This window comes from Gopherus flavomarginatus, chromosome 4 (genome assembly GCF_025201925.1).
Source record: "Gopherus flavomarginatus isolate rGopFla2 chromosome 4, rGopFla2.mat.asm, whole genome shotgun sequence".
NCBI classification, from domain to species: Eukaryota; Metazoa; Chordata; order Testudines; family Testudinidae; genus Gopherus; species Gopherus flavomarginatus.
In genome coordinates, this window is record NC_066620.1 from 85,865,353 (window position 1) to 85,889,205 (window position 23,853).

General features: G+C 43.2%; 1 protein-coding gene across 4 annotated transcripts in view; it reads left to right on the top strand.

Annotated features, from left to right (window-relative positions):
- The first annotated feature begins 1,915 nt into the window (after window positions 1–1,915).
- The window catches only part of CAPN9 (calpain 9), a 53,470-nt gene continuing 31,532 nt past the window's right edge, over window positions 1,916–23,853 (top strand). For all 4 annotated transcript variants that reach the window (XR_007773829.1, XR_007773828.1, XM_050949081.1 and 1 more), the window contains exons 1-3: window positions 1,916–2,274; window positions 19,675–19,744; window positions 22,429–22,547. Coding sequence is in view for 2 of the 4 variants with exons in the window: in XM_050949081.1 (XP_050805038.1) it covers window positions 2,062–2,274; window positions 19,675–19,744; window positions 22,429–22,547 (402 nt within the window). In the remaining 2 variants the exon portion in view is untranslated. The remainder of the gene's footprint in view (window positions 2,275–19,674; window positions 19,745–22,428; window positions 22,548–23,853) is intronic.

The following is a 23,853-nucleotide window of genomic DNA, read 5'->3' on the forward strand; positions in this document are numbered from 1 at the left end:
GTTGTTAGTTTCACCAGCCTGTCAGGAATCTTCAGCACTGTCAATCTGGCACCTATCATGAGCCTGAAGTTCACAACATCATTTCATAGTTTTCTTGCACTCCACTAACCTGACGTGCAAGCTTAGGCAATTCATTTCCCCTATCTGTGCCTCTGTTCTCCCCACCTCCTGTGTCTGTCCTATCTGGTTAGACTGCAAGCTCTTTAGAACAAGGGTTATCTCTTACAATGTGTTTCTGCATAGCTGAGCACGGTGGGGCCCTGAGCTCAGTTGGGGTAGCTAGGCAGTCATAGCAATAATACAATTCTGGGAGGTAAATAAGGAAATATGCACTCTGAAAGTGAAGGGTTTGCTTCCCACATTGTTATGGAAAAGAACAGAACAGAAAGGATTTCATTCTGATTCACCTAATTGATTATTTTAGCAGGAAGATTGACTGAGCTGGCAGAGCACCAATTAACGTGGAAGAAAAGCTAGCAATGTTTGTATGTCAAGGCAGTGTTTTGTAATACATTAACTATATTTTTTGTCAAGTAGTCTGCATCTTCAACCTTTGCAGGCATGGAAGAATGTCCATTCCAACTTTGGCTTTGAAATAATGTTTTTTATTTTTATTTCTTCACAGCACTCACAGAGTGCTAGGCACTTTGCAGATCAGATAGATGGACACACTCTCTAGTGTGAAGATTCTACAGTCTAATGGACATGCTGTGATAGGTGAAAGCTCCAAACAAAAGTTCATGAAATAGAAGGTTGGGTAGACATGGGTCACAAACCACTAAAATTTCCTTTCGGGGCAAAGTGCCCCCTTCCTTACCCCACATTTGCCCCCTCTGTCCAGTGCCCATCTTCCCTCACCATTCAAACCCCACACACATACCTTCCCACACCACCCAGCCATGCTGTGTTCGCACTCCCCCCGACACCCTGGGCAATTCATCCTGTGAGTATTGCACACACACCCCTCATCACCCCTTCCTCATTTTGATATCATGCTCAGCGCTGAAGGTTCTTGGGCCTATGGGCAGTTCCCATCCTTGTCCTGTCCCATGGAGTACATAGCAGGAAGAAGACCCCCCTTGTTCCACTTAGTCTGTGAGCAAGCTCTGGAATTCCTTCTGGTTCTTCTGTTATATGAAGGAGGATTGGGGCTTTGGGGGCCTCCTTGCAGAGGTAATATCAGGTGACCTTTGGCAGAGGCAGCTCCAGACACCAGCATGCCAAGTGCGTGCCTGGGGCGGCAAGCCACGGGGGCGCTTTGCTGGTCGCCGCAAGGGTGGCAGGCAGGTTGCCTTTGGTGGCATGCCTGCAGAGGGTCCGCTGGTCCCGCGGCTTCTGCGGACCTCCCGCAGGCGTGCCACCGAAGCCGCAGGACCGGGGACCTCCCGCAGACAAGCCGCCGAAGGCAGCCTGCCTGCCGTGCTTGGGGCAGCAAAATACCTAGAGCCGCCCCTGACCTTTGGTCAGGGATAGGGAGTGGTGAAAGGAACCTAACTGGTGAGAGCCCATAATTAGGTAATTTTCTGTCAGGAGCTGTGAGAGTTTTTCATGCACAGTAGCATTTCTCAAAGTTATTCAGCCAGGAAAGAAAATAGTTGCACACCCTGGCCATATCATTAGAGCATAAAAGGGTTGGCTGTCTCTTCCTGGGTGCAGCAGGTTCACATCACATGAACAAAATAGAGTTATCTCTTAACTCTTGTTTGTGGTTCCTGAGGCAGTATACCAGAGGGCCTATGCCAAGCAGCTGGAATTCCTAAAAAGGGCAAACAGTTTGCTTTTCTGTTTGCTCTCAGGGCGTTCCTTTCTATTGTTATTTCAGGTGCACAGGGAGGTCTCCCTGTCATTCAAACAGGTGCAAAAGAGGAGGTGGTTAGGCACATTTTTCACTTCCCTGCAGCACACAGGCTCCTTTCATTCTTTCTTGTAGAGAGCATCTTGTCCTTTTCTCTTCTGTTTGGTGGGTGCTGGAGTTTTTCTCTCCTTCCTTCCCTTGACCCTCCACTTCCCATTTATCTCTGTGATCACTGAAGCTTTTGTTACTGTAAGTGGGGCAGAACAATGCCTTACACATACCTGCACTCGAGACCGCAGTCTCCCCCTCTACCTCAGAATGCTCGTGCCACACACTCCTCTGGCCAGACATATGAGGAGCTGAAGCGCCAGTGTCAGCAGAAGGGGACCCTATTTGAGGACTGTGACTTCCCAGCCAATATCTCCTCTCTCTTCTACAGTGAGAAGCCACCCATCCCCTTTGTATGGAAAAGGCCTGGGGTGAGTATGACACAGCTTAGAGGTTGTTTCCACTTTTGCTGTGTGTCAGATATATATCTCCATCTCTCCTGCCAAGAATCAGATGACACTGGACTTCTTAATGAACAATCACCAAAACAAAAAGGAACATAACAGGGACAGAGCACCATACTTGTGTATGGAGCTTTATAGACAAATAAGAGATATGGGGTGAAATCCTGGCCCTGTCAAAGTCAACAGGAGTTCTGCCTTTGCCCTCAGTGGGGCTAGGATTTCACCCATAGTCTCTGCCCCCAAAGAATTTACAGTATGAATCAGGATCTGCTCATGTGGAATAAGAGAGAGAATCTTGACATTGTCTGTGTGTGGAAAGAGATAGGGGTGAATAGATGAATAGATACATTAGACCTCTTGTAGCTTTACATATATGCAATATACATGTGTATGCTGTATGTCTTATTTTTGGTCTGACCCTCCTCTGGTGATTTTTACAGCAGTGTAACTTCATTGTATTCAATAGAATTATTCCTGGTTTGTGCCTGTGTAATCCAGAGTGAACTGAGTCCATGATTTTTAGTAAATTTGTAAGGGCCATATTGTCCATCCCAAGTAAGGGCTGTGGTAGACTGTATCCACAGCAGATTGAATGTTGTTGAGTTCAGTGGCACTACACACATGTTTGAAGTTAAGCACCTGCCTTAATCTTTGCAGGATCTGGCCTAATATAAGACAAGCTGCATAGGTGTGTTGGAGGGGATGAGAAAAATGATGATAACAGTAATCAGATCATACCATGCACAAACAATGTGTGTGCACAATGTGGTGGTTTTGAAACATTTTTTTAAATGGCATTTAAAAATTCCATATCAAACCATAACTCCTGTAACCCCTTCCCATTGCTTCTACACTGCCAAAAAAACTGACTTATTAACTTTAGAATTTTGCATTTAGTTAGTTTTGTTCTTTTGTGCCCCCCTTCTGTAGTCTGTATAGTAGCATGCTGCATAGCAGTCCATATAGACTGCCTCCAACAAGCCCGCTGCTTAGCATTATTCCCAGACAAATGCTAGGTTAAGATAGAGCTAAGAGTGAGAGTACATATGAGTCATTTAGAGTAAAATACATTCCAGGTATATTATAATGATCAAAAAACCTACCGTTATAAACCAGGAAATCCACAATTAAGGTTACATTTAAAAGAAATTCAGACATGTTAAGACCTGGAAATGCAGTTGGGCCACTCAAGCAACCTTAGCTCTGCCCTGTCTGTCACACACTCTTCAGTCACTTAAAACTGGCTGGAATCTGGTGTATAGGTTACATTTGAAATATTTGTTAAGGATTAATGCTCATCTTTTCCTGCCATTCTTCACAACAGAAAGTTTCTCCTTCAGCAGGAACTTTAACTCAGCCCAGTAAGGACACGGTGAAGGGGGAAAAGAATGGAAAAATAAAAACAAGTTTGTCTTTAAAAATTGATTTAATCCAAACTGCAGCCACCAACACTAAAATGCCTTGATCCTAATCCTACAGGTGTGGCATGGTGTCACGACAGTGCAGAGTCAAGACTTCTGTCTTTCAGCTAGGAAGAAAAATTGAGGGAAATGCCCTTTGGTCATAAAAATATTCAAGTGAAGCCTATGCACAAGATTTCAGTGAGTTTTAATTATATGGGACATTTGAAGAGCCTGTGTTACTCTGTTACTGAGATTTTAAGAGCAAAACAAGGGTCTGCCAGCGGGTGCTATATTTCTCAAAAGACCCGTTCTTAGTTCATTATAGTTTCTAAACTAATTAACAGATTTACTGGTAAATTCTCAGAAAATTCATTTTGTATCCAAAGTGTATGTGCTGCAATTATGGGAAGGATGCTCTCTAGTTTTCGTACATAACGAAGAGGCTGAATCCCTGCTTTAAGTGAAAAATTCAGCCTTAACTATGGAATTGCTACAGACACTTCTCACATCAGGTCCTACTCCCCAGGCTGCCGAACCCACATGGGACTGAGGCCACCTGAGTGCTGTCTCTACTGCTGCCCAGGGACAGGATGGATCCCTGCAGGTGTTAGGTGCGAGAGGGCATGAAGTCCATTGACTCCATCCAGTTGTGCAACATATGCTCTGAACATAAGCTATAAATTTGAATGTGTGGACATAGTAAAATAATATGGCTATGTGATTCTTACATACTGTATCTGGTACCAAACACAAATATTTGTGAATCTAGGGCAGCAAAAGCCCTGTTTACCTTTCCCTCTGAAACACACAGTCAATAATGGTTTTTCTTTCTACCAGAGGTCTATTAGTATCATTATTGTTTCAAGTCGTTATTTGTAGCAATGGAGAGTGGTCTGTCTTCAGCATCTCTTCCAGATCCAGCCATCACTAGTTTTTGCAAGCTAAATTGGGAAGAATTTCAAGTCAAATAAGTGACTTGACGTGGGATGTGTCTTTAGGCTATGATTTCTGCCATGTGAAAGTGTGTGTGTGTGTGTGAGCAGTGTAGCAAGAAAAGCAGCTAACAGGAGGGGGTAAGAAAGTTTAAGGTACAGCAGCCCACACACTACTTTAAGTTTCACCTTCTTCTGGCTCCTCAGCATGTAAATCAAGCCTGTTTACTCTCCCTTCCATATCAGAAGGACTTTCTAATTTGTCAAAGGTGTGTGTGTGTGTGTGTATGTGTGTATACACATTATAGGCCAGCTGGTGTACATTCGCATAACCTCCCTGAAGACAATGGAGCACTGCTGATTTACAAAAGCTGAGTATCTGGCCCTATATGCCAAATCCCAAATGCTATAAGATAATAAAAGCTATTTAGCAATAGTATCCTGATTTCTCTTTCTTATTTGAAAAGAAAACCTTAAAACTATATCTTCTGACAGATACTTTTAAAATTAATTTTGGAGAACATGTGACCCCTTCCTCATTTTTTCCCTCTTGGCATGATCCACCTCTCTTTTCTCTATACCCTCATGTATTATTTAGATTGTTAGTGGCTAGCCCAGTATAAATATCACATATTCTGCAATAATTACAGTGCCTGGGAATGTTTTTTCCCCATCGCTTGCCAATGCAAATGAATTTGTGGTCTAGAAATGGACTTGAACCAAAACTCTCCCTATCTGAAGAACCCCCACCAACCTCCAGCTCTGGAGTTGAATGTTGCAGTCAGTTTGGGGCAGAGATGAAATGTAAGGTCATGAAAATGAGATTGATTTACACCTGTTCAGACTCCCTCAGACCGGCTTACACACACACTCTCAATATGGAAGGGAGACCAAGTTAATGTAAATCACCCTCTCTTGAGCCAGAAGAAAGCATAAATTAAAGTAGTGTTTGGACTACTGTAAGTATCACCTTCTTTTATCGCTTTGGTACGTAAGTTACATCTACTTAGGGAATGTCAACATGGGGAAAATTGACCTGAATAGCTACTGCAGAACAAGCCATTCCACAATAGCTATTCCAGTCAGATTCCCATGTATGTAGCATATTCTATAGTGTTATATAATGTCAATTCCCAGATTTTGGAGGCGTGTTGGTGTTGGACTGAAACCATATCACATAGTAAGGCATTGCCATGCACCTGTATCTACATTCCATTAGTAAGAAAAATGAAGGTGTGTCTTGAAACTGCATGAAAAAACAGGTTCAGTAAAAGTTCAGTACCTCAAGTACCTTAGTGGATGGATTTTTCAGGTTCTTCATAAACCTGAAGCCTCAGTTGATAGTAATGTGCTCCAGATTTCTAGTTGCCTTTAATTAATACACTAAATATTAGCAGCTTTATTGAATGGATCCAGCCTGGCTAGAAATCTATGGAAATTATAGGACCTGATTCTCCTGTCCATTACTTCAATGTGAATTGATAGTGGTTTCACTCAAGTCAATCAAGATACACAAGAGTTAAACTTGCTCATACTGTCCCACCATGTCCTGTTCCAGCAGGTGTTGGTATTCTGTATTCTTCAGGGGTGATCTCTGCTTTCTTGGTTCCAAAAGAAGCAGAATACAGAGTGGAGTTTGGGATCTCTCCACGGCAATATAGACTACACGACACAATGAGGATTTTAAAGAGGCAAATCTGATGTACATTATGGAGGGCAGGGACCAATGAAGGCAAACTCTCAGCTATGTAATAATTTGATCCAAACAAGGCTTGAATACTGAGTATTTTAAATTATCCACAGCCAAGCTTTATGGACCGGATCCACAAGCCACTGAAGTCAATGAAAGATCCCTGTTGACTTCAGAGGACTATGGATCAGGCTCATGAAGACCAGAAGTCCCCCACAAGATTCTCACCACACAACCACAGGCTCTGCACTGAGAGTTTAAATGTTCCCTGAGGTCCAAGCCCAGTCAGCATGAGAAGCTGAGTCAATGCCTCATCTACTGGAATCTTCCCCATCTCCTAGCCACCTCTGGTTTCAGAGAAGAACGACCACACACCAGTGACTTTAAACTCTGGCTCTTCCACTCAGGAATTTAATTTAACCCTTGCTCCCAGGATAAACAGCTTCTATACAACAGGCTCTATATCTGTTTTATGGGGAACACTCTTTCTGTCTCTCCTTTTATGGTCCATATGCATTCCATGTTTGGTTTGTAAATAGATGTTTGTTCCATAACTATTGAATATGCAATCCAGTTTATAAGCCAAATCAGCAAATTTGCCATGGAGAGCTGTGACAGTCTCCTTCCTGCATAGACTCATAGACTCATAGACTCTAGGACTGGAAGGGACCTGGAGAGGTCATCGAGTCCAGTCCCCTGCCCTCATGGCAGGACCAAATACTGTCTAGACCATCCCTGATAGACATTTATCTAACCTACTCTTAAATATCTCCAGAGATGGAGATTCTACAACTTCCCTAGGCAATCTATTCCAGTGTTTAACTACCCTGACAGTTAGGAACTTTTTCCTAATGTCCAACCTAAATCTCCCTTGCTGCAGTTTAAGCCCATTGTTTCTTGTTCTATCATTGGAGGCTAAGGTGAATAAGTTTTCTCCCTCCTCCTGATGACACCCTTTTAGATACCTGAAAACTGCTATCATGTCCCCTCTCAGTCTTCTCTTTTCCAAACTAAACAAACCCAATTCCTTCAGCCTTCCTTCATAGGTCATGTTCTCAAGACCTTTAATCATTCTTGTTGCTCTTCTCTGGACCCTCTCCAATTTCTCTACATCTTTCTTGAAATGCGGTGCCCAGAACTGGACACAATACTCCAGTTGAGGCCTAACCAGCGCAGAGTAAAGCGGAAGAATGACTTCTCGTGTCTTGTTTACAACACACCTGTTAATGCATCCCAGAATCACGTTTGCTTTTTTTGCAACAGTATCACACTGTTGACTCATATTAAGCTTGTGGTCCACTATGACCCCTAGATCTCTTTCTGCCATACTCCTTCCTAGACAGTCTCTTCCCATTCTATATGTGTGAAACTGATTGTTCCTTCCTAAGTGGAGCACTTTGCATTTATCTTTATTGAACTTCATCCTGTTTACCTCAGACCATTTCTCCAACTTGTCCAGATCATTTTGAATTTTGACCCTGTCCTCCAAAGCAGTTGCAATCCCTCCCAGTTTGGTATCGTCCACAAACTTAATAAGCGTACTTTCTATGCCAACATCTAAATCGTTGATGAAGATATTGAACAGAACCGGTCCCAAAACAGAACCCTGCGGAACCCCACTTGTTATACCTTTCCAGCAGGATTGGGAGCCATTAACAACTACTCTCTGAGTACGGTTATCCAGCCAGTTATGCACCCACCTTATAGTAGCCCCATCTAAATTGTACTTTCCTAGCTTATCTATAAGAATATCATGCGAGACTGTATCAAATGCCTTACTGAAGTCTAGATATATCACATCCACCGCTTCTCCCTTATCCACAAGGCTTGTTATCCTATCAAAGAACGTTATCAGATTAGTTTGACACGATTTGTTCTTTACAAATCCATGCTGGCTATTCCCTATCACCTTACCACCTTCCAAGTGTTTGCAGATGATTTCTTTGATTACCTGCTCCATTATCTTCCCTGGCACAGAAGTTAAACTAACTGGTCTGTAGTTTCCTGGGTTGTTTTTATTTCCCTTTTTATAGATGGGCATTATATTTGCCCCCTTCCAGTCTTCTGGAATCTCCCCCGTCTCCCATGATTTCCCAAAGATAATAGCTAGAGGCTCAGATACCTCTTCTATTAACTCCTTGAGTATTCTAGGATGCATTTCATCAGGCCCTGGTGACTTGCAGGCATCTAACTTTTCTAAGTGATTTTTTACTTGCTCTATGCTTATTTTCTCTTCTAAATCTACCCTCTTCCCGTAAGCATTCACTATACTAGACATTCCTTCAGACTTCTCAGTGAATACCGAAACAAAGAAGTCATTAAGCATCTCTGCCATTTGCAAGTCTCCCGTTACTGTTACCCCCCTCCTCATTGAGCAGTGGGCCTACCCTGTCCTTAGTCCTCCTCTTGCTTCTAATGTATTGATAAAAAGTCTTCTTGTTTCCCTTTATTCCCATAGCTAGTTTGAGTTCATTTTGTGCCTTTGCTTTTCTAATCTTGCCTCTGCATTCCTGTGTTATTTGCCTATATTCATCCTTCGTGATCTGACCTAGTTTCCATTTTTTATATGACGCCTTTTTATTTTGTAGGTCACGCAAGATCTCAAGGGAAAGCCAAGGTGGTCTTTTGCCACATTTTCTATCTTTCCTAGCCATCGGAATAACTTGCTTTTGGGCCCTTAATAGCGTCCCTTTGAAAAACTGCCAACTTTCCTCAGTTGTTTTTCCCCTCAGTCTTAATTCCCATGGGACCTTGCCTATCAGCTCTCTGAGCTTACCAAAATCCGCCTTCCTGAAATCCATTGTCTCTATTCTGCTGTACTCCCTTCTACCCTTCCTTAAAATTGCAAATTCTATGATTTCATGATCACTTTCACCCAAGCTTCCTTCTACTTTCAAATTCTCAACAAGTTCCTCCCTATTTGTTAAAATCAAGTCTAGAACAGCTTCCCCCCTAGTAGCTTTTTCAACTTTCTGAAATAAAAAGTTGTCTGCAATGCAGTCCAGGAACTTATTGGATAGTCTGTGCCCCGCGGTGTTATTGTCCCAACATATATCTGGATAGTTGAAGTCCCCCATCACCACCAAATCTTGGGCTTTCGATGATTTTGTTAGTTGTTTGAAAAAAAGCCTCATCCACCTCTTCTGCCTGATTAGGTGGCCTGTAGTAGACTCCCAGCACGACATCACCTGTGTTTTTTACCCCTTTTAGCCTAACCGAGAGACTCTCCACCCTTCCGTCTCCTATGTCCATCTCCACCTCAGTCCAAGTGTGTACATTTTTAATATATAAGGCAACACCTCCTCCCTTTTTCCCCTGTCTATCCTTCCTGAGCAAACTATACCCATCCACACCAACATTCCAGTCGTGTGTATTATCCCACCAAGTTTCAGTAATGCCAATAATGTCATACTTGTATTTATTTATTAGCACTTCCAGTTCTTCCTGCTTATTACCCATACTTCTTGCATTTGTATAAAGGCATCTAAGATACTGGTTTGATTTTGCCTCCCAGCTTTGCCCTGACCCTCCTTCCTCTCTGCCATTATAGCCCATGCCCCCTCCTGTTTCCAACCCATCTCCCAGGTCTTGTTCCCCACTTACCTGTCATAGAATACTGTTGCACCCAACAGTGGAACTCCTCTCTGTGGAGGACAGGGGGCTTTGTGTGAACTCTGCTGATGGGAATCTCTGGGAATCTCATTACATCAGTGGATTGCCTGCCTGCCCTGGTCACTGTCCCTTTTTCAGCCAATACCTCCCACTTTGGGGACCGAGTTGGGCTCCTTATGACCTCCCATCTCTCCTTTGTAAATTAAGCTGCTGCTACTTTGAACCATTGCAACTTGCCTCTGACCTAGCCCTTGCACCATCATTCATGCTGGATTAAACTGAGGGATCAGGGCCTTCTTTCAAGGTGACTCCAGGATGTTGTGTTGCACAAAACTCTCACAATTATAACACTATAATATGGTAGGGTTGTATACAGGCAGAACAAGAGCAGCTGCAAAGTCACACTCCAGAAGTTTGGAGAGTGCTATGCCAAAATCACAAGGAGATGTGCTTTTAAAATGTAGTGCTCCTGAAAGGTGTAGGCTTGGTAGCCCTGGAAACTGAAATCCGTTAAAGCAGATGAGGGCCACCCATGGTTCAGCTTTCATGTCCATTCATTCCTTGGGACCTGATTCTCCTCCGGGTTACACTGACGTAACTGACAGTCAGGGACATTACCCCCAATTTACACTGTGGTGAGCAAAAGAAAATTGAAGTCTATGTCTCTCATGAGAATGGCCACAAGAGTACTAATTATGATGCAGAGTCAGTTCTCTAGGAGCTGCCATGTGACCACGAACTCATTTTACAACTGCTACCAAACAATCGTCAGACAGTAATACAGTTTGGTTTCTATTAATCTAAGAGAGATTCCCACTAGTGGCCTGGATTTGAAAGGCTCCTTATCTCATTACTACCACAAGCCATTTAGTCTGGTGGGAAGGGTTTCTATACAAGTAGGATATGAAATGCCATTTGTAAAAATGAGCTATGATACCTCAATACCATGCAATTATCCAGAGCTAGCTGGTGTTGGTTACCAACATCCTGGCCTCGGGAAGTTGTGCACATAAAGAGCACGATGGGAGCTCTCTGCACCCAGTATGTAGAGAGTAAACGGTTATTGAGGGGGGTACACAGTTTTAGGGCTTTTGGGGACAGATTACGTTAAACAGCTCTCTTCAAATGTGAGTTTCTTAATCGCTGCATACTTATGTTCCCTGTAAGCAGCAATTCTAAAATAATGCATATTGTTAAAATCACAATCCCCTCACTTTTTCCTCCACTGTAATGTTGCAAGGACTATGAATGGTCTTTTTTTTTTTTTTTATCATTTAGTTACAGGTCACACATTCCAGGGCCCGGGGGTATTTAACAAGCAGGTGGGTCAGGTAATGACAAGTTCTGATTTGACTTGCCTTTGTTTTCTGTAACTGTGACACATAAACCTTACTAATGCTTCTTGCCGGAAGGCATTTGGCTTGAAGGAATGTGGGCAGGTCACTTGCCCTCTGCCACCTCCTTTGAAGCCAGAAAATACTCTAAAGGTACCATCCTCGTCCCTACATGAGCATAAATTATGTTGACTTAATGTGTGACTTGCAGCTCTGGATAAAGACTTTAATTGCCAATGGACATTTCTCATTTGCACCTGTGGGGAGATGTTAATGTCTGTCTTCTCCTCTGTAAGGCTATGCTCTTTTGCCATGCTCGTGTCTATTTCAATAGGAGCAGGATTGAGCCTTTTTGTTACAAAGATGCAGTATTATCTTCCCTAAGGGCTGAATCCTGAAAGGCATTGAATGCTTTCCAAATGAAGGAAGGTGGCTTTAAACCACCTTTGTGCCTCACTGTATTCTTAGCCGGGCATCCTGTGTAAATTAGAGCAGTCTCATGGTTGCTCTAGCTTGTACTCAGCCAGTATCAAGTCTCTTGGGGCTCTTCCTCAGATGAAAATAGCTGCAGGACAGGGATAATCTGAACCTTTCCCCTAGCCATAACCCCTTCACTCTCTATCACGGTGCTGCGAGGGGGATCTGGCACAGAGCCATATGTCTGGCTTTATGCCACTCTGCAAAACCCTTATTCTTGAGGCCAATTCTACCCTCCCTTTGCCACCAGACTACTACAAAGAGACCAGGATGGAACAGAGAATTGGCTCCAATATGCTCAGCGCATTGCAAGTGGGGCACTCAACGTCTTATTGGGTTGGGACATGCAGTTTGATCATTGAGAGGGTGGGTCGCTTTTTTAATCACTTGGCTGCTGCCTCCTGAATTGGGAACTTTGGTCAAAATGCACCTCCAGGGCTACCCTGTTTGCCAGGTCCACTACCAGGTCTTTAACAAGTCAGCATTCAAATGGCATGTTGGCAATTCAAAGGGATGCTGCCGTATCCAGCAGGGATTATCAGCAAAGGGGTTACCTCCAGAACTTGGCAATATTTCAGTGCAACAAGACTGGGTGTAGCAAACTGGCTCATGTAGATAGGAAAGTGAAGGGCTTGCCACGTTATAGGGTTTTATGTGATGTTAGCTACCCACTTTTTAAAAACATGAGTTGTTCTAAAGCTTGTTCAATAGATTCTTCCCACTTCTAATATGCCTAGCACCAAAAATATACACAGTATAATATGTATACAACTTCAGCAACTTATCCCCATTCCCCACCCCAACGTAACACAATAATCACACTCTGTAAATAATATAAAAATATCCCACCCTCGCTAAGCATATTAATCCCCAGCCATCTGCCTCATGTACAAAAGCCTGGCAAAACAGATTCACTTTATAGTGTGCCCTGATAGTCTAAACCTGCAGGCTGTTTAACTTACTCATTTTGGGCTATTGCCAAATTTCATTGCCCGGACCTGGACCTGGCCTTGGTTAGCTATGAAGGAATCAGAATCTCTGACACTACAGAATTATGACTGTTAAATACACTAAAATAAATACAAACTAACTCATTTTCCTTCTAGGGAACTGCCGTGTTTGAAAGATTGCATTTGCTCCCCTATTATTGTTTTGCTGTTGAACTTTCTCCTTTTGCAAAAGCATCAATAAAGGGGCTTCTTGCTCGGCTGCTTAACTGAAATAGTGTGGCCCCCACTTGTGACAGATATTGCAATTGCATGCAGTATCTTTGGGGACCATACCTTATTCAGTTTATAGATCACGATTGGCCAGAGATGCTATGCAACTCCAGGGGGCAAGGTTATCACAGCTCTTCCAAGAACCAAAAACAGTTGAGGGGCGATTAAGGAACCACATAGGTTGTAAACATCTTCAGAGATATACCACTCCTGGGGGAGAGGGCGGGGGTTGCATATTCTGGTTCAAACTGGGTTTTCCAGAGACCAAGAAATAAAAAAATGGCTTTTGCTATAATGAGGCTGGGTTTAAACTGACTGAGGGCCTGCTTTCTGATCCAGCAAATGGACAGGACCTTCTGTCCAAGAGGGCCGCTGGGTTGGAAGAACTTTGGCTTACCTAAGACTGATGGTTGATCTCCGGTAAGCTTTTAGCATGTGTCTAGGACCTTTTGTCGTTTATTATGTTTTCTCTGGAATCCTTTCAATAACTGTGCTTGCTTAGAAAGTGTGGTGCGGTAACTTGTTACTGCTGGCAATACACTGTTCACAGTCCTTGGAGAGAAAGCAAAGCACAAGCACTGGCCATTTGGCAGACTGGCTGGCCGGGGATGTCACATGGCAAAGCAAGAGGCTGTGCAGACTTAAAACCTCCAGTCAAAAGGGCATGGGACAAGGGTCCCTGCCCAGAGACAGATGACAGCTAGCGACCCGAAACCTAACTGAGCACTCCTAGTATGTACCACAGAGGATGGTGCAGGTACCTTGAAACTGTGCTATCACCTATACAACCAGTTCTGCAACAGGATTTCAGGACAGATTGACTGACTGGATTCACAGGACTTAACCATTTTGTTCAGATGAATTCAACGAGGCTTTATCGACATGACAAGCTATACAAATGTTGCCAAAGTGTAAGAAAACAGACAACTTAGGTATGTGTCAGAGGCATGTACAACACCGCCAGGGTAGGGTTACGTATAGTGCTTAGGGTCTGATCCCATGTCCAGTTGTCTCAGGAAAGATTTCATCAGGCAACGAACAACAGACTTCTGGTACAACGTGAACCAGAATTCACTGACCAAGAATCGCTCTTGCTGGGGATATTTAATCAGAGGTGGCTGCCTCTTTTCCATTGGGCTGTCCTTTGGGGGGAAGCAGCTTAAAAATCCTCCAGAGATCCACAGAAGCTGCACTACTACTAACTGCTGCTGTTAGGTGCTGAATCAATGCACCCTGCCTCCTTTTGGACCAGCACCAGCCACTTTTTGGACTGTGCTAGTCTCCTCTAGGCCCCCTGGTGGAAGGGAAATTAGAGATGGCTACTGTGCATCACCATATCATCACTTGGTAGATTTTCCATCTCAGGGACCCTGTGTCTGAGTTTAAGCTAGTGGAAGCTGGCATAGTCCTAGGGCATGTCTACACTACGGGATTATTCCGATTTTACATAAACCGGTTTTATAAAATAGATTGTATAAAGTCGAGTGCACGCGGCCACACTAAGCACATTAATTCAGCGGTGTATGTCCATGGTCCGAGGCTAGCGTCGATTTCTGGAGCATTGCACTGTGGGTAGCTATTCCTTAGCTATCCCATAGTTCCCACAGTCTTCCCCACCCCTTAGAATTCTGGGTTGAGAGCCCAGTGGCTGATGGGGCAAAAAATCATTGTCGCTGGTGGTTCTGGGTAAATGTCTTCAGTCATTCCTTCCTCCTGGAAAGCAACGGCAGACAATCATTTCGCGCCCTTTTTCCCTGGATTGCCCTGGCAGACGCCATAGCAAGGCAACCATGGAGCCCGTTCAGCTTTTTTTTTTTACAGTCACCGTATGTGTACTGGATGCTACGGACAGAGGCGATACTCCAGCGCTACACAGCAGCATTCATTTGCTTTTGCAAGATAGCAGAAACGGTTACCAGGCTTTCTGTACTGTTTGCTGCCAGCTTAATTTGGCAATGAGATGACAGTTATCTGTCCTTCTGTACTGTCTGCTGCTATCATGGGTGCCCCGGCTGAGATCGGCCGGGGGAGCAAAGGCAAAACTGGGAATGACTCCCCTAGTCAATCCCTCCTTTATGGTTTCTAAAAATAGAGTCAGTACTGCCTAGAATATGGGGCAAGTGTACTAGAGAAGCAGTGTATCAGAGAGCACAGCTGCTCCGTGTCAGATCCCGCAGAAATGATGAGCTACATGCCATTCACGGGGGATGCCCCTGCAACAACCCCACCCGTTGCTTCCCTCCTCCCCCAACCTTCCTGGGCTACTGTGGCAGTGTCCCCCCCATTTGTGTCATGAAGTTATAAAGAATGCAGGAATAAGAAACAGTGACTTGTTAGTGAGATAAAATGAGGGGGAGGCAGCCTGTCGGTGCTCTGACAGTCCAGGCAGGACATTAAGCGGTGCGAGGGAGAGGAGCCCAGCATACCGCTGCTATGATAATCCAGGCAGGACAGAATCTTCTCTTTACACAGGAAAGGGAGGGGGCTGATGGAGCTTAGCCCCCAGTTGCTATGATGAAGACGGTTACCAGCCGTTCTGTACCATCTACTGGGAACGACCGAGAATCATTCCTATTTTCACCCAGGCGCCCCCGGCTAGCCTCACCTGAAGCCAGCCAGGAGCTCTCACGGGTTGATAATAAGGACAGTTACCAGTCCTACTGCATCATCTGCCACCGGGGAGGGGAGAGGAGCGGATAGTGCTCTTCACTTCTGCAGCATCACATCCACCTGCAGCATTCAGTAGACATAGGGTGACATTGAAAGAAGTCAAGAAAAGATTTCTTTCCCTTTTCTTTCACATGAGGGGGGCAGAGTAAATTGACGAGCTATTCCCTGAACCACGCCGGACAATATGTTTGAACCTACAGGCATTGGGAGCTCAGCCAAGAATGCAAATACTTTTCAGAGACTGCTGGGGACTGTGGGATAGCTGGAGTCCTCAGTACCCCCTCCCTCCCTCCATGAGCATCCATTTGAGTCTCTGGCTTCCCGTTATGCTTGTCACGCAGCACTGTGTAGCCTGTAGATTTTTTTTTCAAACGCTTTGGCATTTCGTCTTCTGTAACGGAGCTTTGATAGAACAGATTTGTTTCCCCATACAGCGATCAGATTCAGTATCTCCTGTACGGTCCATGCTGGAGCTCTTTTTGGATTTGGGACTGCATTGCCACCCGTGCTGATCAGAGCTCCACGCTGGGCAAACAGGAAATGAAAATCAAAATTTTGAGGGGCTTTTCCTGTTTACCTGGCCACTGCATCCAAATTGAGATTGCTGTCCAGAGCGGTCACAGTGGTGCACTGTGAGATACCGCCCGGAGGCCAATACAGTCGATTTGCGGCCAACTAACCCTAATCCAATATGGTAATACCGATTTTAGCGCTACTCCTCTCGTCAGGGAGGAGTACAGAAACCGATTTAAAGAGCCCTTTATATTGATATAAAGGGCCTCTTAGTGTGGACGGGTACAGCATTAAATCGGTTTAACGCTGCTAAAATTGGTTTAGACGCGTAGTGTAGACCAGGCCCTAGGATGAATTTATTCCATGATGTTCAGCCTGGAATAGAAACAGGACAGTTGGGTGGTATCTAATGGCCACAGTGGGCAGAAATCATGCAGAAGACGCGTTCCCCAATGCTTCAGAATTATTTTCTTCCCTAAGAACAGAGGAATTGCCGTACTGCCTCAGACAAGGTCCATCTAGTCCAATATCCTGTCCCTGATGGTGGCCAGTACCATATGCTTCAGAGGAAGGTATAAGATCCCTGCACTAAGCACATCTCATCACAATCTCTAGTAGTTAGATATTGGTTTAAATCCTGAAACATGAGATTTAATATCCCTGCCACCATTTTTTGTTGTTGTTGTTAATTATATTAATTCTAAACATTCTTGAGATCCATATAAATGTCCAATCATTTCATAAGTTCTTAGCCTCAAAAACTTCAGGTTTAATGAGTTCCATAGGTGCTGAAACAATTTATATAGTGGGGATGCTGAGAAACATTGAACCAAACTGTAAACCCTGGATATGATGGAAACAACTTCAAGCCAGGAGCTGAAGCAGTACCCTTAGTTCCAGCACCTAAGGTGAGTTCCGCAGTTTAATTACACGTTATGTGAAAAAAAATCCTTTAATCAGTGTTGAATTTCCCGCCTATTCATTTCATTGACTGTCCCCTTGTTCTTGTGTTATGTGATGGGAGACCAGAGCTCCCAACCTACCTTGTCAAGACCATTGATTATTTTGTATATTTTTATCATGTCCCCACTTATTAATTTCCTTTCTAAGGTAAACATTCCTCATCTTATCAATCCCTCTTCACAAGAGAATATTTCCAGGCCTAGGATCATTCTCATTGCCCTTCTCTGAACCCCTTTGAATCCTGCAATATCCTTTTAGAAATGGAGGGACCAGCTCAGCCCACAGTCTTCCAGATGAAGCTGTGCCATTGATTTATAGAACTGCATTATAATATTTTCCATATTATTTGCCACCCCACTCCTTATGCGACGTAACATCTTTGCTTCTTTTTTACCCCAGCTGCATATTGAGCAGAGAGGTCTTAACTGAGCTATCCACACACATGCCTGCATTGCTTTCCTGAGTTGATCCAGTTAATTTAGAATGCTGTGAGGCGTTTTAGTGGTTTACATTAGCCCCTCCAGTGTGCATTACTTTGCATATATAGACATTGAATTTCATTTGCCATTGTGTTGATATGCCTCAGAAGATGACATGGCGTCACTGAAAGGTGTTTATTTTTATGGTATTGAAACTGCTACTGGATAGAAATAGAGGGCCAATTTATGCTCTCACTTACACCCCACCATCCCATTAATTTTAGGAGCTCAGCACTTTGCAGGTTTGGACCCATAGCGTAGGTGCTGGAACTAGGGGCCGAGGGGCGGGGGGTCTACTGCTGGCTTGAAGTGGTTTTCATCATATTCAGGGTTTACAGTTTACTTCAGCCGTCCTAATGACACTCCGTATTCCCTATGTAGTCATGAGAGGCAGGATGGCTTTCTAGAGAGAAATGGAGATAGATCGCAAAATGTATGAGAGAACATTTTGTCCATGTTATTTCTTTTCTTTCCCTAGGGCCTGATTGAAAGCCCAGTGAAGTCAATGAGAGGCTTTCCATTGGCTTCAATGGACTTTGGATAAGGCCTTCATTCTGTAACAATCAATTCTGTCAGCTTACATTTATTGTTCAGGATGGTGGGCTAGATGTTTATACTATCATATTTTCTGTGTGTCCTTTCAAAGTTTCTCTTTGTCACTATAGTAGATTTCATTGCTATAGAATATTGAGGTGATTGCTTTCTGGTTGTCCTGAATGAATACTAGCTAGTTCCATTCACAGATGGGCACTAGCATCTGTCTTCATTCTCAAGGGAGACAAGAGAAGGTATTTGTAGCTACCTGTTTTCCAGGGCAAAGGTGAAAGTGCAGGGAGATCTCTTAGGTGTGCCAGGGAGTCTGTGAGGTAGAAAAGGAGAAGGAGGCCTATTCATTGAAAGAAAAATGATCCAGGGGTAGGGCACTAGCCTGACATTTTAAAGGAGTCGGTTCAGGTCAGTGCTCACCACAGACTTCCTGTGCAGTCTTGGGCAAACCTCTCTATGCCACAGTTTCCTATCTGTAGAACAGGGATGAGAGTAGTTCCCTAGCTCACAGGGGTATTGCAAAGATAACTACATCAAAGATTATGAGGCACTACAGTAGGGGGAGCCATATAAGTACCTAAGATATTTAGATTAAAGGGGTACTTCTAGGACAAAGATCAATAGGTGCCCATCATTAAGGCTAAGTTTTCTTCCTGGATATTTTTAGTAAAAGTTAGGGACAGGTCACCTACGGTAGCTGGGAGCTCCGGGGGTCCTTCTTGCCACCCATAGCAGGTGGGAGCAGCGAGGGTCCCTCTTGCCTTCTGCGGATTATGTGACTTCCGTGAACTCTGTGACTAAATCGCAGCCTTACCCATCATACCCCAATGTTCCATTCAAAGAGACACAAGTGCAATTGAGAACCAGCGGCAAAGCAGTGAATGCTTTTTTTTTAAAGTGACAAGTTAGATTTCAAGGGGGGAAATCCCTGACAGATTAATTGTTTTACAGACATAATTTTCGATCCAATGCAGAACATCTGTGATATTTTTAATTGAACTTAAAATAATCAAAGAAATGCCAGTCAACATTGCTTTCCTTTCTACAAGTGTCTTATCGGCTCAGCCCCTCTCAACCTTTGGACACTCAAGGGTGTGGAGTGTTATACTTGAGCCAGCTCCCACTTAAAACTAACATTACTTGGTAAAGCAAACAAAGGTTGGGATCAGCCTCTTTTTTCTTTTTTTTTTAAGGGAAGATGTTATGGTTGCTCACCACTGCCTATGCTATAAATGCTCTGCAAGTAAACACAGGCCTGCACTCTCTCAGGGTTGCCAATCCAGTACCTTTCATCAGCACTCCGTTCATTAGAAAAAATTAGAACAAACGATCATTTCATTGGGACACACTATAATTAGCAACAAAGGCTCAACACAGTGTAACGCAGTGTCTGTATTATTGTGTGGTAGCCAGTTTCTCAAGGCTTGCAGTAATGCATGTAGCATATTGGTGACAGGTTCATCCCCTAAATGTTACTATATTTGTCCAGGCATATTTTAAATGATTTTTTTCTCTCTTACTCTCTCAGGAAATTGTTAAAGACCCACAGTTTATAGTTGGAGGAGCCACAAGAACTGACATTTGTCAAGGGGATCTTGGTGAGTGTTTTCCCTTTACAGAATTATTCCACACTTATCCACGTGCCGTGTTACAGGAGATTCTAGAAGGGGGCGGGGTGGTGGTGGTTATTATCGAATAGTAATTCCTAGCTCTTATGTAGCACATCTCATCAGTGGATCTCAAAGTCCTTTACAAAGGAGTTCAGTATCAATATCCCCATTCTACAGGTGGGGAAACCAAGGCACAGAATAGGGAAGTGATTCACCCAAGGTCACCTAGCAGCAGAGCTGTGTCTAGAGCCCAGTCCAATGCTCTACCCAGTAGGCAAAACTGCCTCTCCAGTCTTTTGTTCCCTAAACTGGTGGAAGAAGTGAAACTCAGAAGTAACGTGTTCTCATTCTAACCCCATACCCATTTCTGGATGCCTCAATAAAGTATTGGTTGCTGGGGAAGCAAACATTCACTTTCTTCCCTCCAAATTAAAGAGACAGAGCTGTGAAAGGCGAGGGAGAAGTTAATGCTGCCAGTTGCGATCCATCATGAAATTCACAGGAGAGTCCCAGGTCTGTGTCCTGTAAGCGCATAATAGCATCTACAGCAATGTAGAGTCTCAAATACTTTCCGAGCAGTCTTAAAGTCATGATGCAGCTATCCTCATGGCAAGGCACTGCACAGCACATACTGATGTTGTGTCCCACCGTGTCAAAGCAACACCACAGGTTGATGCTAGTGTTGTGTTTGACATGAAGCTGCAATATTATGCACTGATGCAACATGGCTGCATAGTAATGCCATGACACATCTACTTGATACTGCAAGATAAAGTCTCTGCCCTCAGAGAAAGAGCAAATAAGAATATAAAAATTCATTTTAAAATGATGAAGGTATTTAGTACAGGCACATAGTGTTATGTGACTAACTTCTAAATTGGTTTTAGCTTCTGACTCATCCCACTCTAAATAACGGGTGCTTTGAATTGAATTTCACTACACTCAAAAAGTACCACAACTATAGAATCGTACAGATTTTTAGAGAATTATATTCTTGCTATGCAACACTATAGGATCATCCAAAAAACATAAAGAAAGTTTGCAGTGGTGTTGTAGCTGTGTTGGTCCCAGGATATTAGAGAGACACAGTGAGTGAATAAATCAAAAATATTACTTCACCCACCTTGTCTCTCAGAAGAAGGTTTATCATTTTCTATTGAATTCTATAGGTTTTAGAGTAATTTCTATTCAATCCTATTACATTTCCATAGAAACCTCTTTATTTAATCCCAGCTGAATTCCATAGGACATTTCCATAAGGTGTACATTGCAAGTTGAATGATTTCCTAATACTCTTCCAAAATGGCTTATAGGTATTTTTCAGACCTTTGTGCCTCCTGTGAGACACTCACTACTCCCTTCACTCCATGTAAATAACCCAGGGCTTGTAGCAGGCCTTCTGGTTTGGAAAAAGTGCACATGACTCATTTTTGTTCTGTTTCATTCTTGAGCAGTTTCCCTTCCTGTGAGTCACTAACACAAAGCCAAGGTTTTGCCTTTGTCTTGAGGAAGAAAAACACACAGAAAAGGGCAAAGCCTGGCCCCGTTGAGGCCAATGGAAACTTTGTCCTTTATTTCAATGAGATCAGGTCTTGGCTCAGATGCTATATGACAGGGGTAGGCAACCTATGGCATGGGTGCCGAAGGCGGCACATGAGCTGATTTTCAGTGGCACTCACACTGCCTGGGTCCTGGCCACCAGTCCAGGGGGCTCTGCATTTTAATTAATTTTAAATGAAGCTTCTAAAACATTCTGAAACCTTATTTACTTTACATACAACCATAGTTTAGTTATATATTATAGACTTATAGAAAGAGAACTTCTAAAAAGGTTAAAATGTATTACCGGCACACGAAACCTTCAGTTAGAGTGAATAAATGAAGACTCAGCACACCAATTCTGAAAGGTTGCCAACCCCTGCTATATGACTTCCAAGGAAGCTGAGAATTGAGTGGTTCCATGTGGCATCTTGCCTGGTTGGTGCCAGCTAGCCAGCCAGTCTTCTCCTGAAGTTTTAAGTTAAACAGAATATTGATGTGTCCTTAGGTGGTGGGCAACCAGCCATCATACTGCTTGCTTATAATAGGAAGTCATGTGAAATGTCACATGTAGCGTCAACAAATTAAGTCTCTTCAGACTTTTTTCCCCCCAGTGGCAAAAAGTACTTCCCAGACTTTGTGAACTTTCACTATAATGAGTTAAAGTCAGTGTAAACCCAAATAACAAGGGACTTTGTAGAATTCATCTGGATTTACAATGAAATAGTAAATAAGAGCAAAATTAGCTCACTACATGGGGGAAAACAGCTGACAGTAGTTGTATTCATAGTCAGTTATGGCTGGTTATAGCTGGTTTGTGTAGCATCTCACATTGCACAGGAAATAAAATGCAAATAAATGAAATGGATGTGAGTTTACTCCACCCAATGAGAACTCTTAATACATAGTTAAATGCAGAACCTGTAATACATGTAGGGCAGGATTGTGATCTTTGTTACAGTGGTATAAATCCAGAATAATTCTACTGACTTCAGTTACACTAGCATAACTGATGTCAGAATCTTACCTGTACAGTTTGAGACAAGGCTGCTACAGTATCTTTTTCCTGTAGATTGTGAATATTTTCACCATATATTATTGGTGATCTGTGTGTTGGTGTTTTCAATTTGCAGGTGACTGCTGGCTATTAGCAGCTATAGCTTCTCTTACACTAAATGAAAAAACATTAGCCAGAGTTGTACCTCAAGATCAAAATTTTGGACCGGGTTATGCTGGAATATTTCACTTTCAGGTAAAACAGCATAAAATGCAAACACTTCTAGGGTCTGGGTAGCTAAATGCATGGTCCATTTAGTGGCAGGGTTGTCCGTTTGCTGTAGAGGTGGATTTCATAGTGTTTAAGGCCAAAAGAGACCTTTAAATCATTTAGTCCAGAGGTTCTCAACCTTTTTCTTTTTAAGCGCCCCCCCCACCCCCAACATGCTATAAAAGCTCCACGGCCCACTTGTGTTGCAACAATTGTTTTTCTGCATATAAAAGTGAGGGCTGACATTAGGGGTAGCAAGCAGGGAAATTGCCCAAGGCCCCACACCATAGGGAGCCTCGCAAAGCTGCATTTCTTAGGCTTCAGCTTCAGCCCCGAGTGGTGGGGCTCAGAGCCCCAGGGCTTCAGCCCCATGCAATGGAACTTTCGCTTTCTGCCGTGGGCCTCAGTGAGTCTGATGCTGGCCCTGCTTGGCAGGCCCCCTGAAACCTGCTCGCAGCCCTCCAGGGGCCCCAGATCCCTAGTTGAGAACCACTGATCTAGTCTGACCTCCAAATGATGACCAAGGCATTCAAAGCAGTACTTGCTAAACTCACCTTAAGTGAGAGTCTTGAGAAGAAACCTAGAAAAATTTTAACTTCCCACAGTCATATACTGTTTTTCTATTATAAAGGGAAATACAGAGTTCGAAATCATGGCATCATCTCAGAAAGGTTTAAATACCTTGGGCCAAATTCTATGCTCATTTATATGTGTCCAATCCCACTGCCAGGAAGTCATAGTTGTAATCAAGAGGAAGACTTGGCCCTACAGTATATGTGGGTTTTTAAGATGGCTTGAGTCACATGATATTTTATATCTAGTTAAGATCAAGAAATATCGAACAGTTCCTAACCACTTTTAATATCCATGTATCTGACTTAGTTCAGATTTCTGCTCCATCTAAATAGTCCAATATAATGTAATAGAGAGTGATAATTTTACACATTTTTAAAACAAACTTCTAGAATGTAATATATAACTATAGGTGCTCAGATGCCATGGTGGTGGGCATGACGTAAGAACATGGATTGAATAGAATAGATCTCTGCTATAGAATTCTCTAGGTTGATTTAAAAATTCTATATAAATGGTATATTCTGTTAAATGTTACAGATTTTTAGAATAATTTATATAGAACTTAACTTAATATCTGTAAAACTCTATTGGATTCTATTGGAGTTTATCATAAGGACTGAAAGAAATTGTGGGAGGATGTACAAAATTCCTGCCTGTTATGAATTCAGTCTGTTACTTACTATTTTGTTGCATAGCCCTCAGTGTCCTTCAGTTT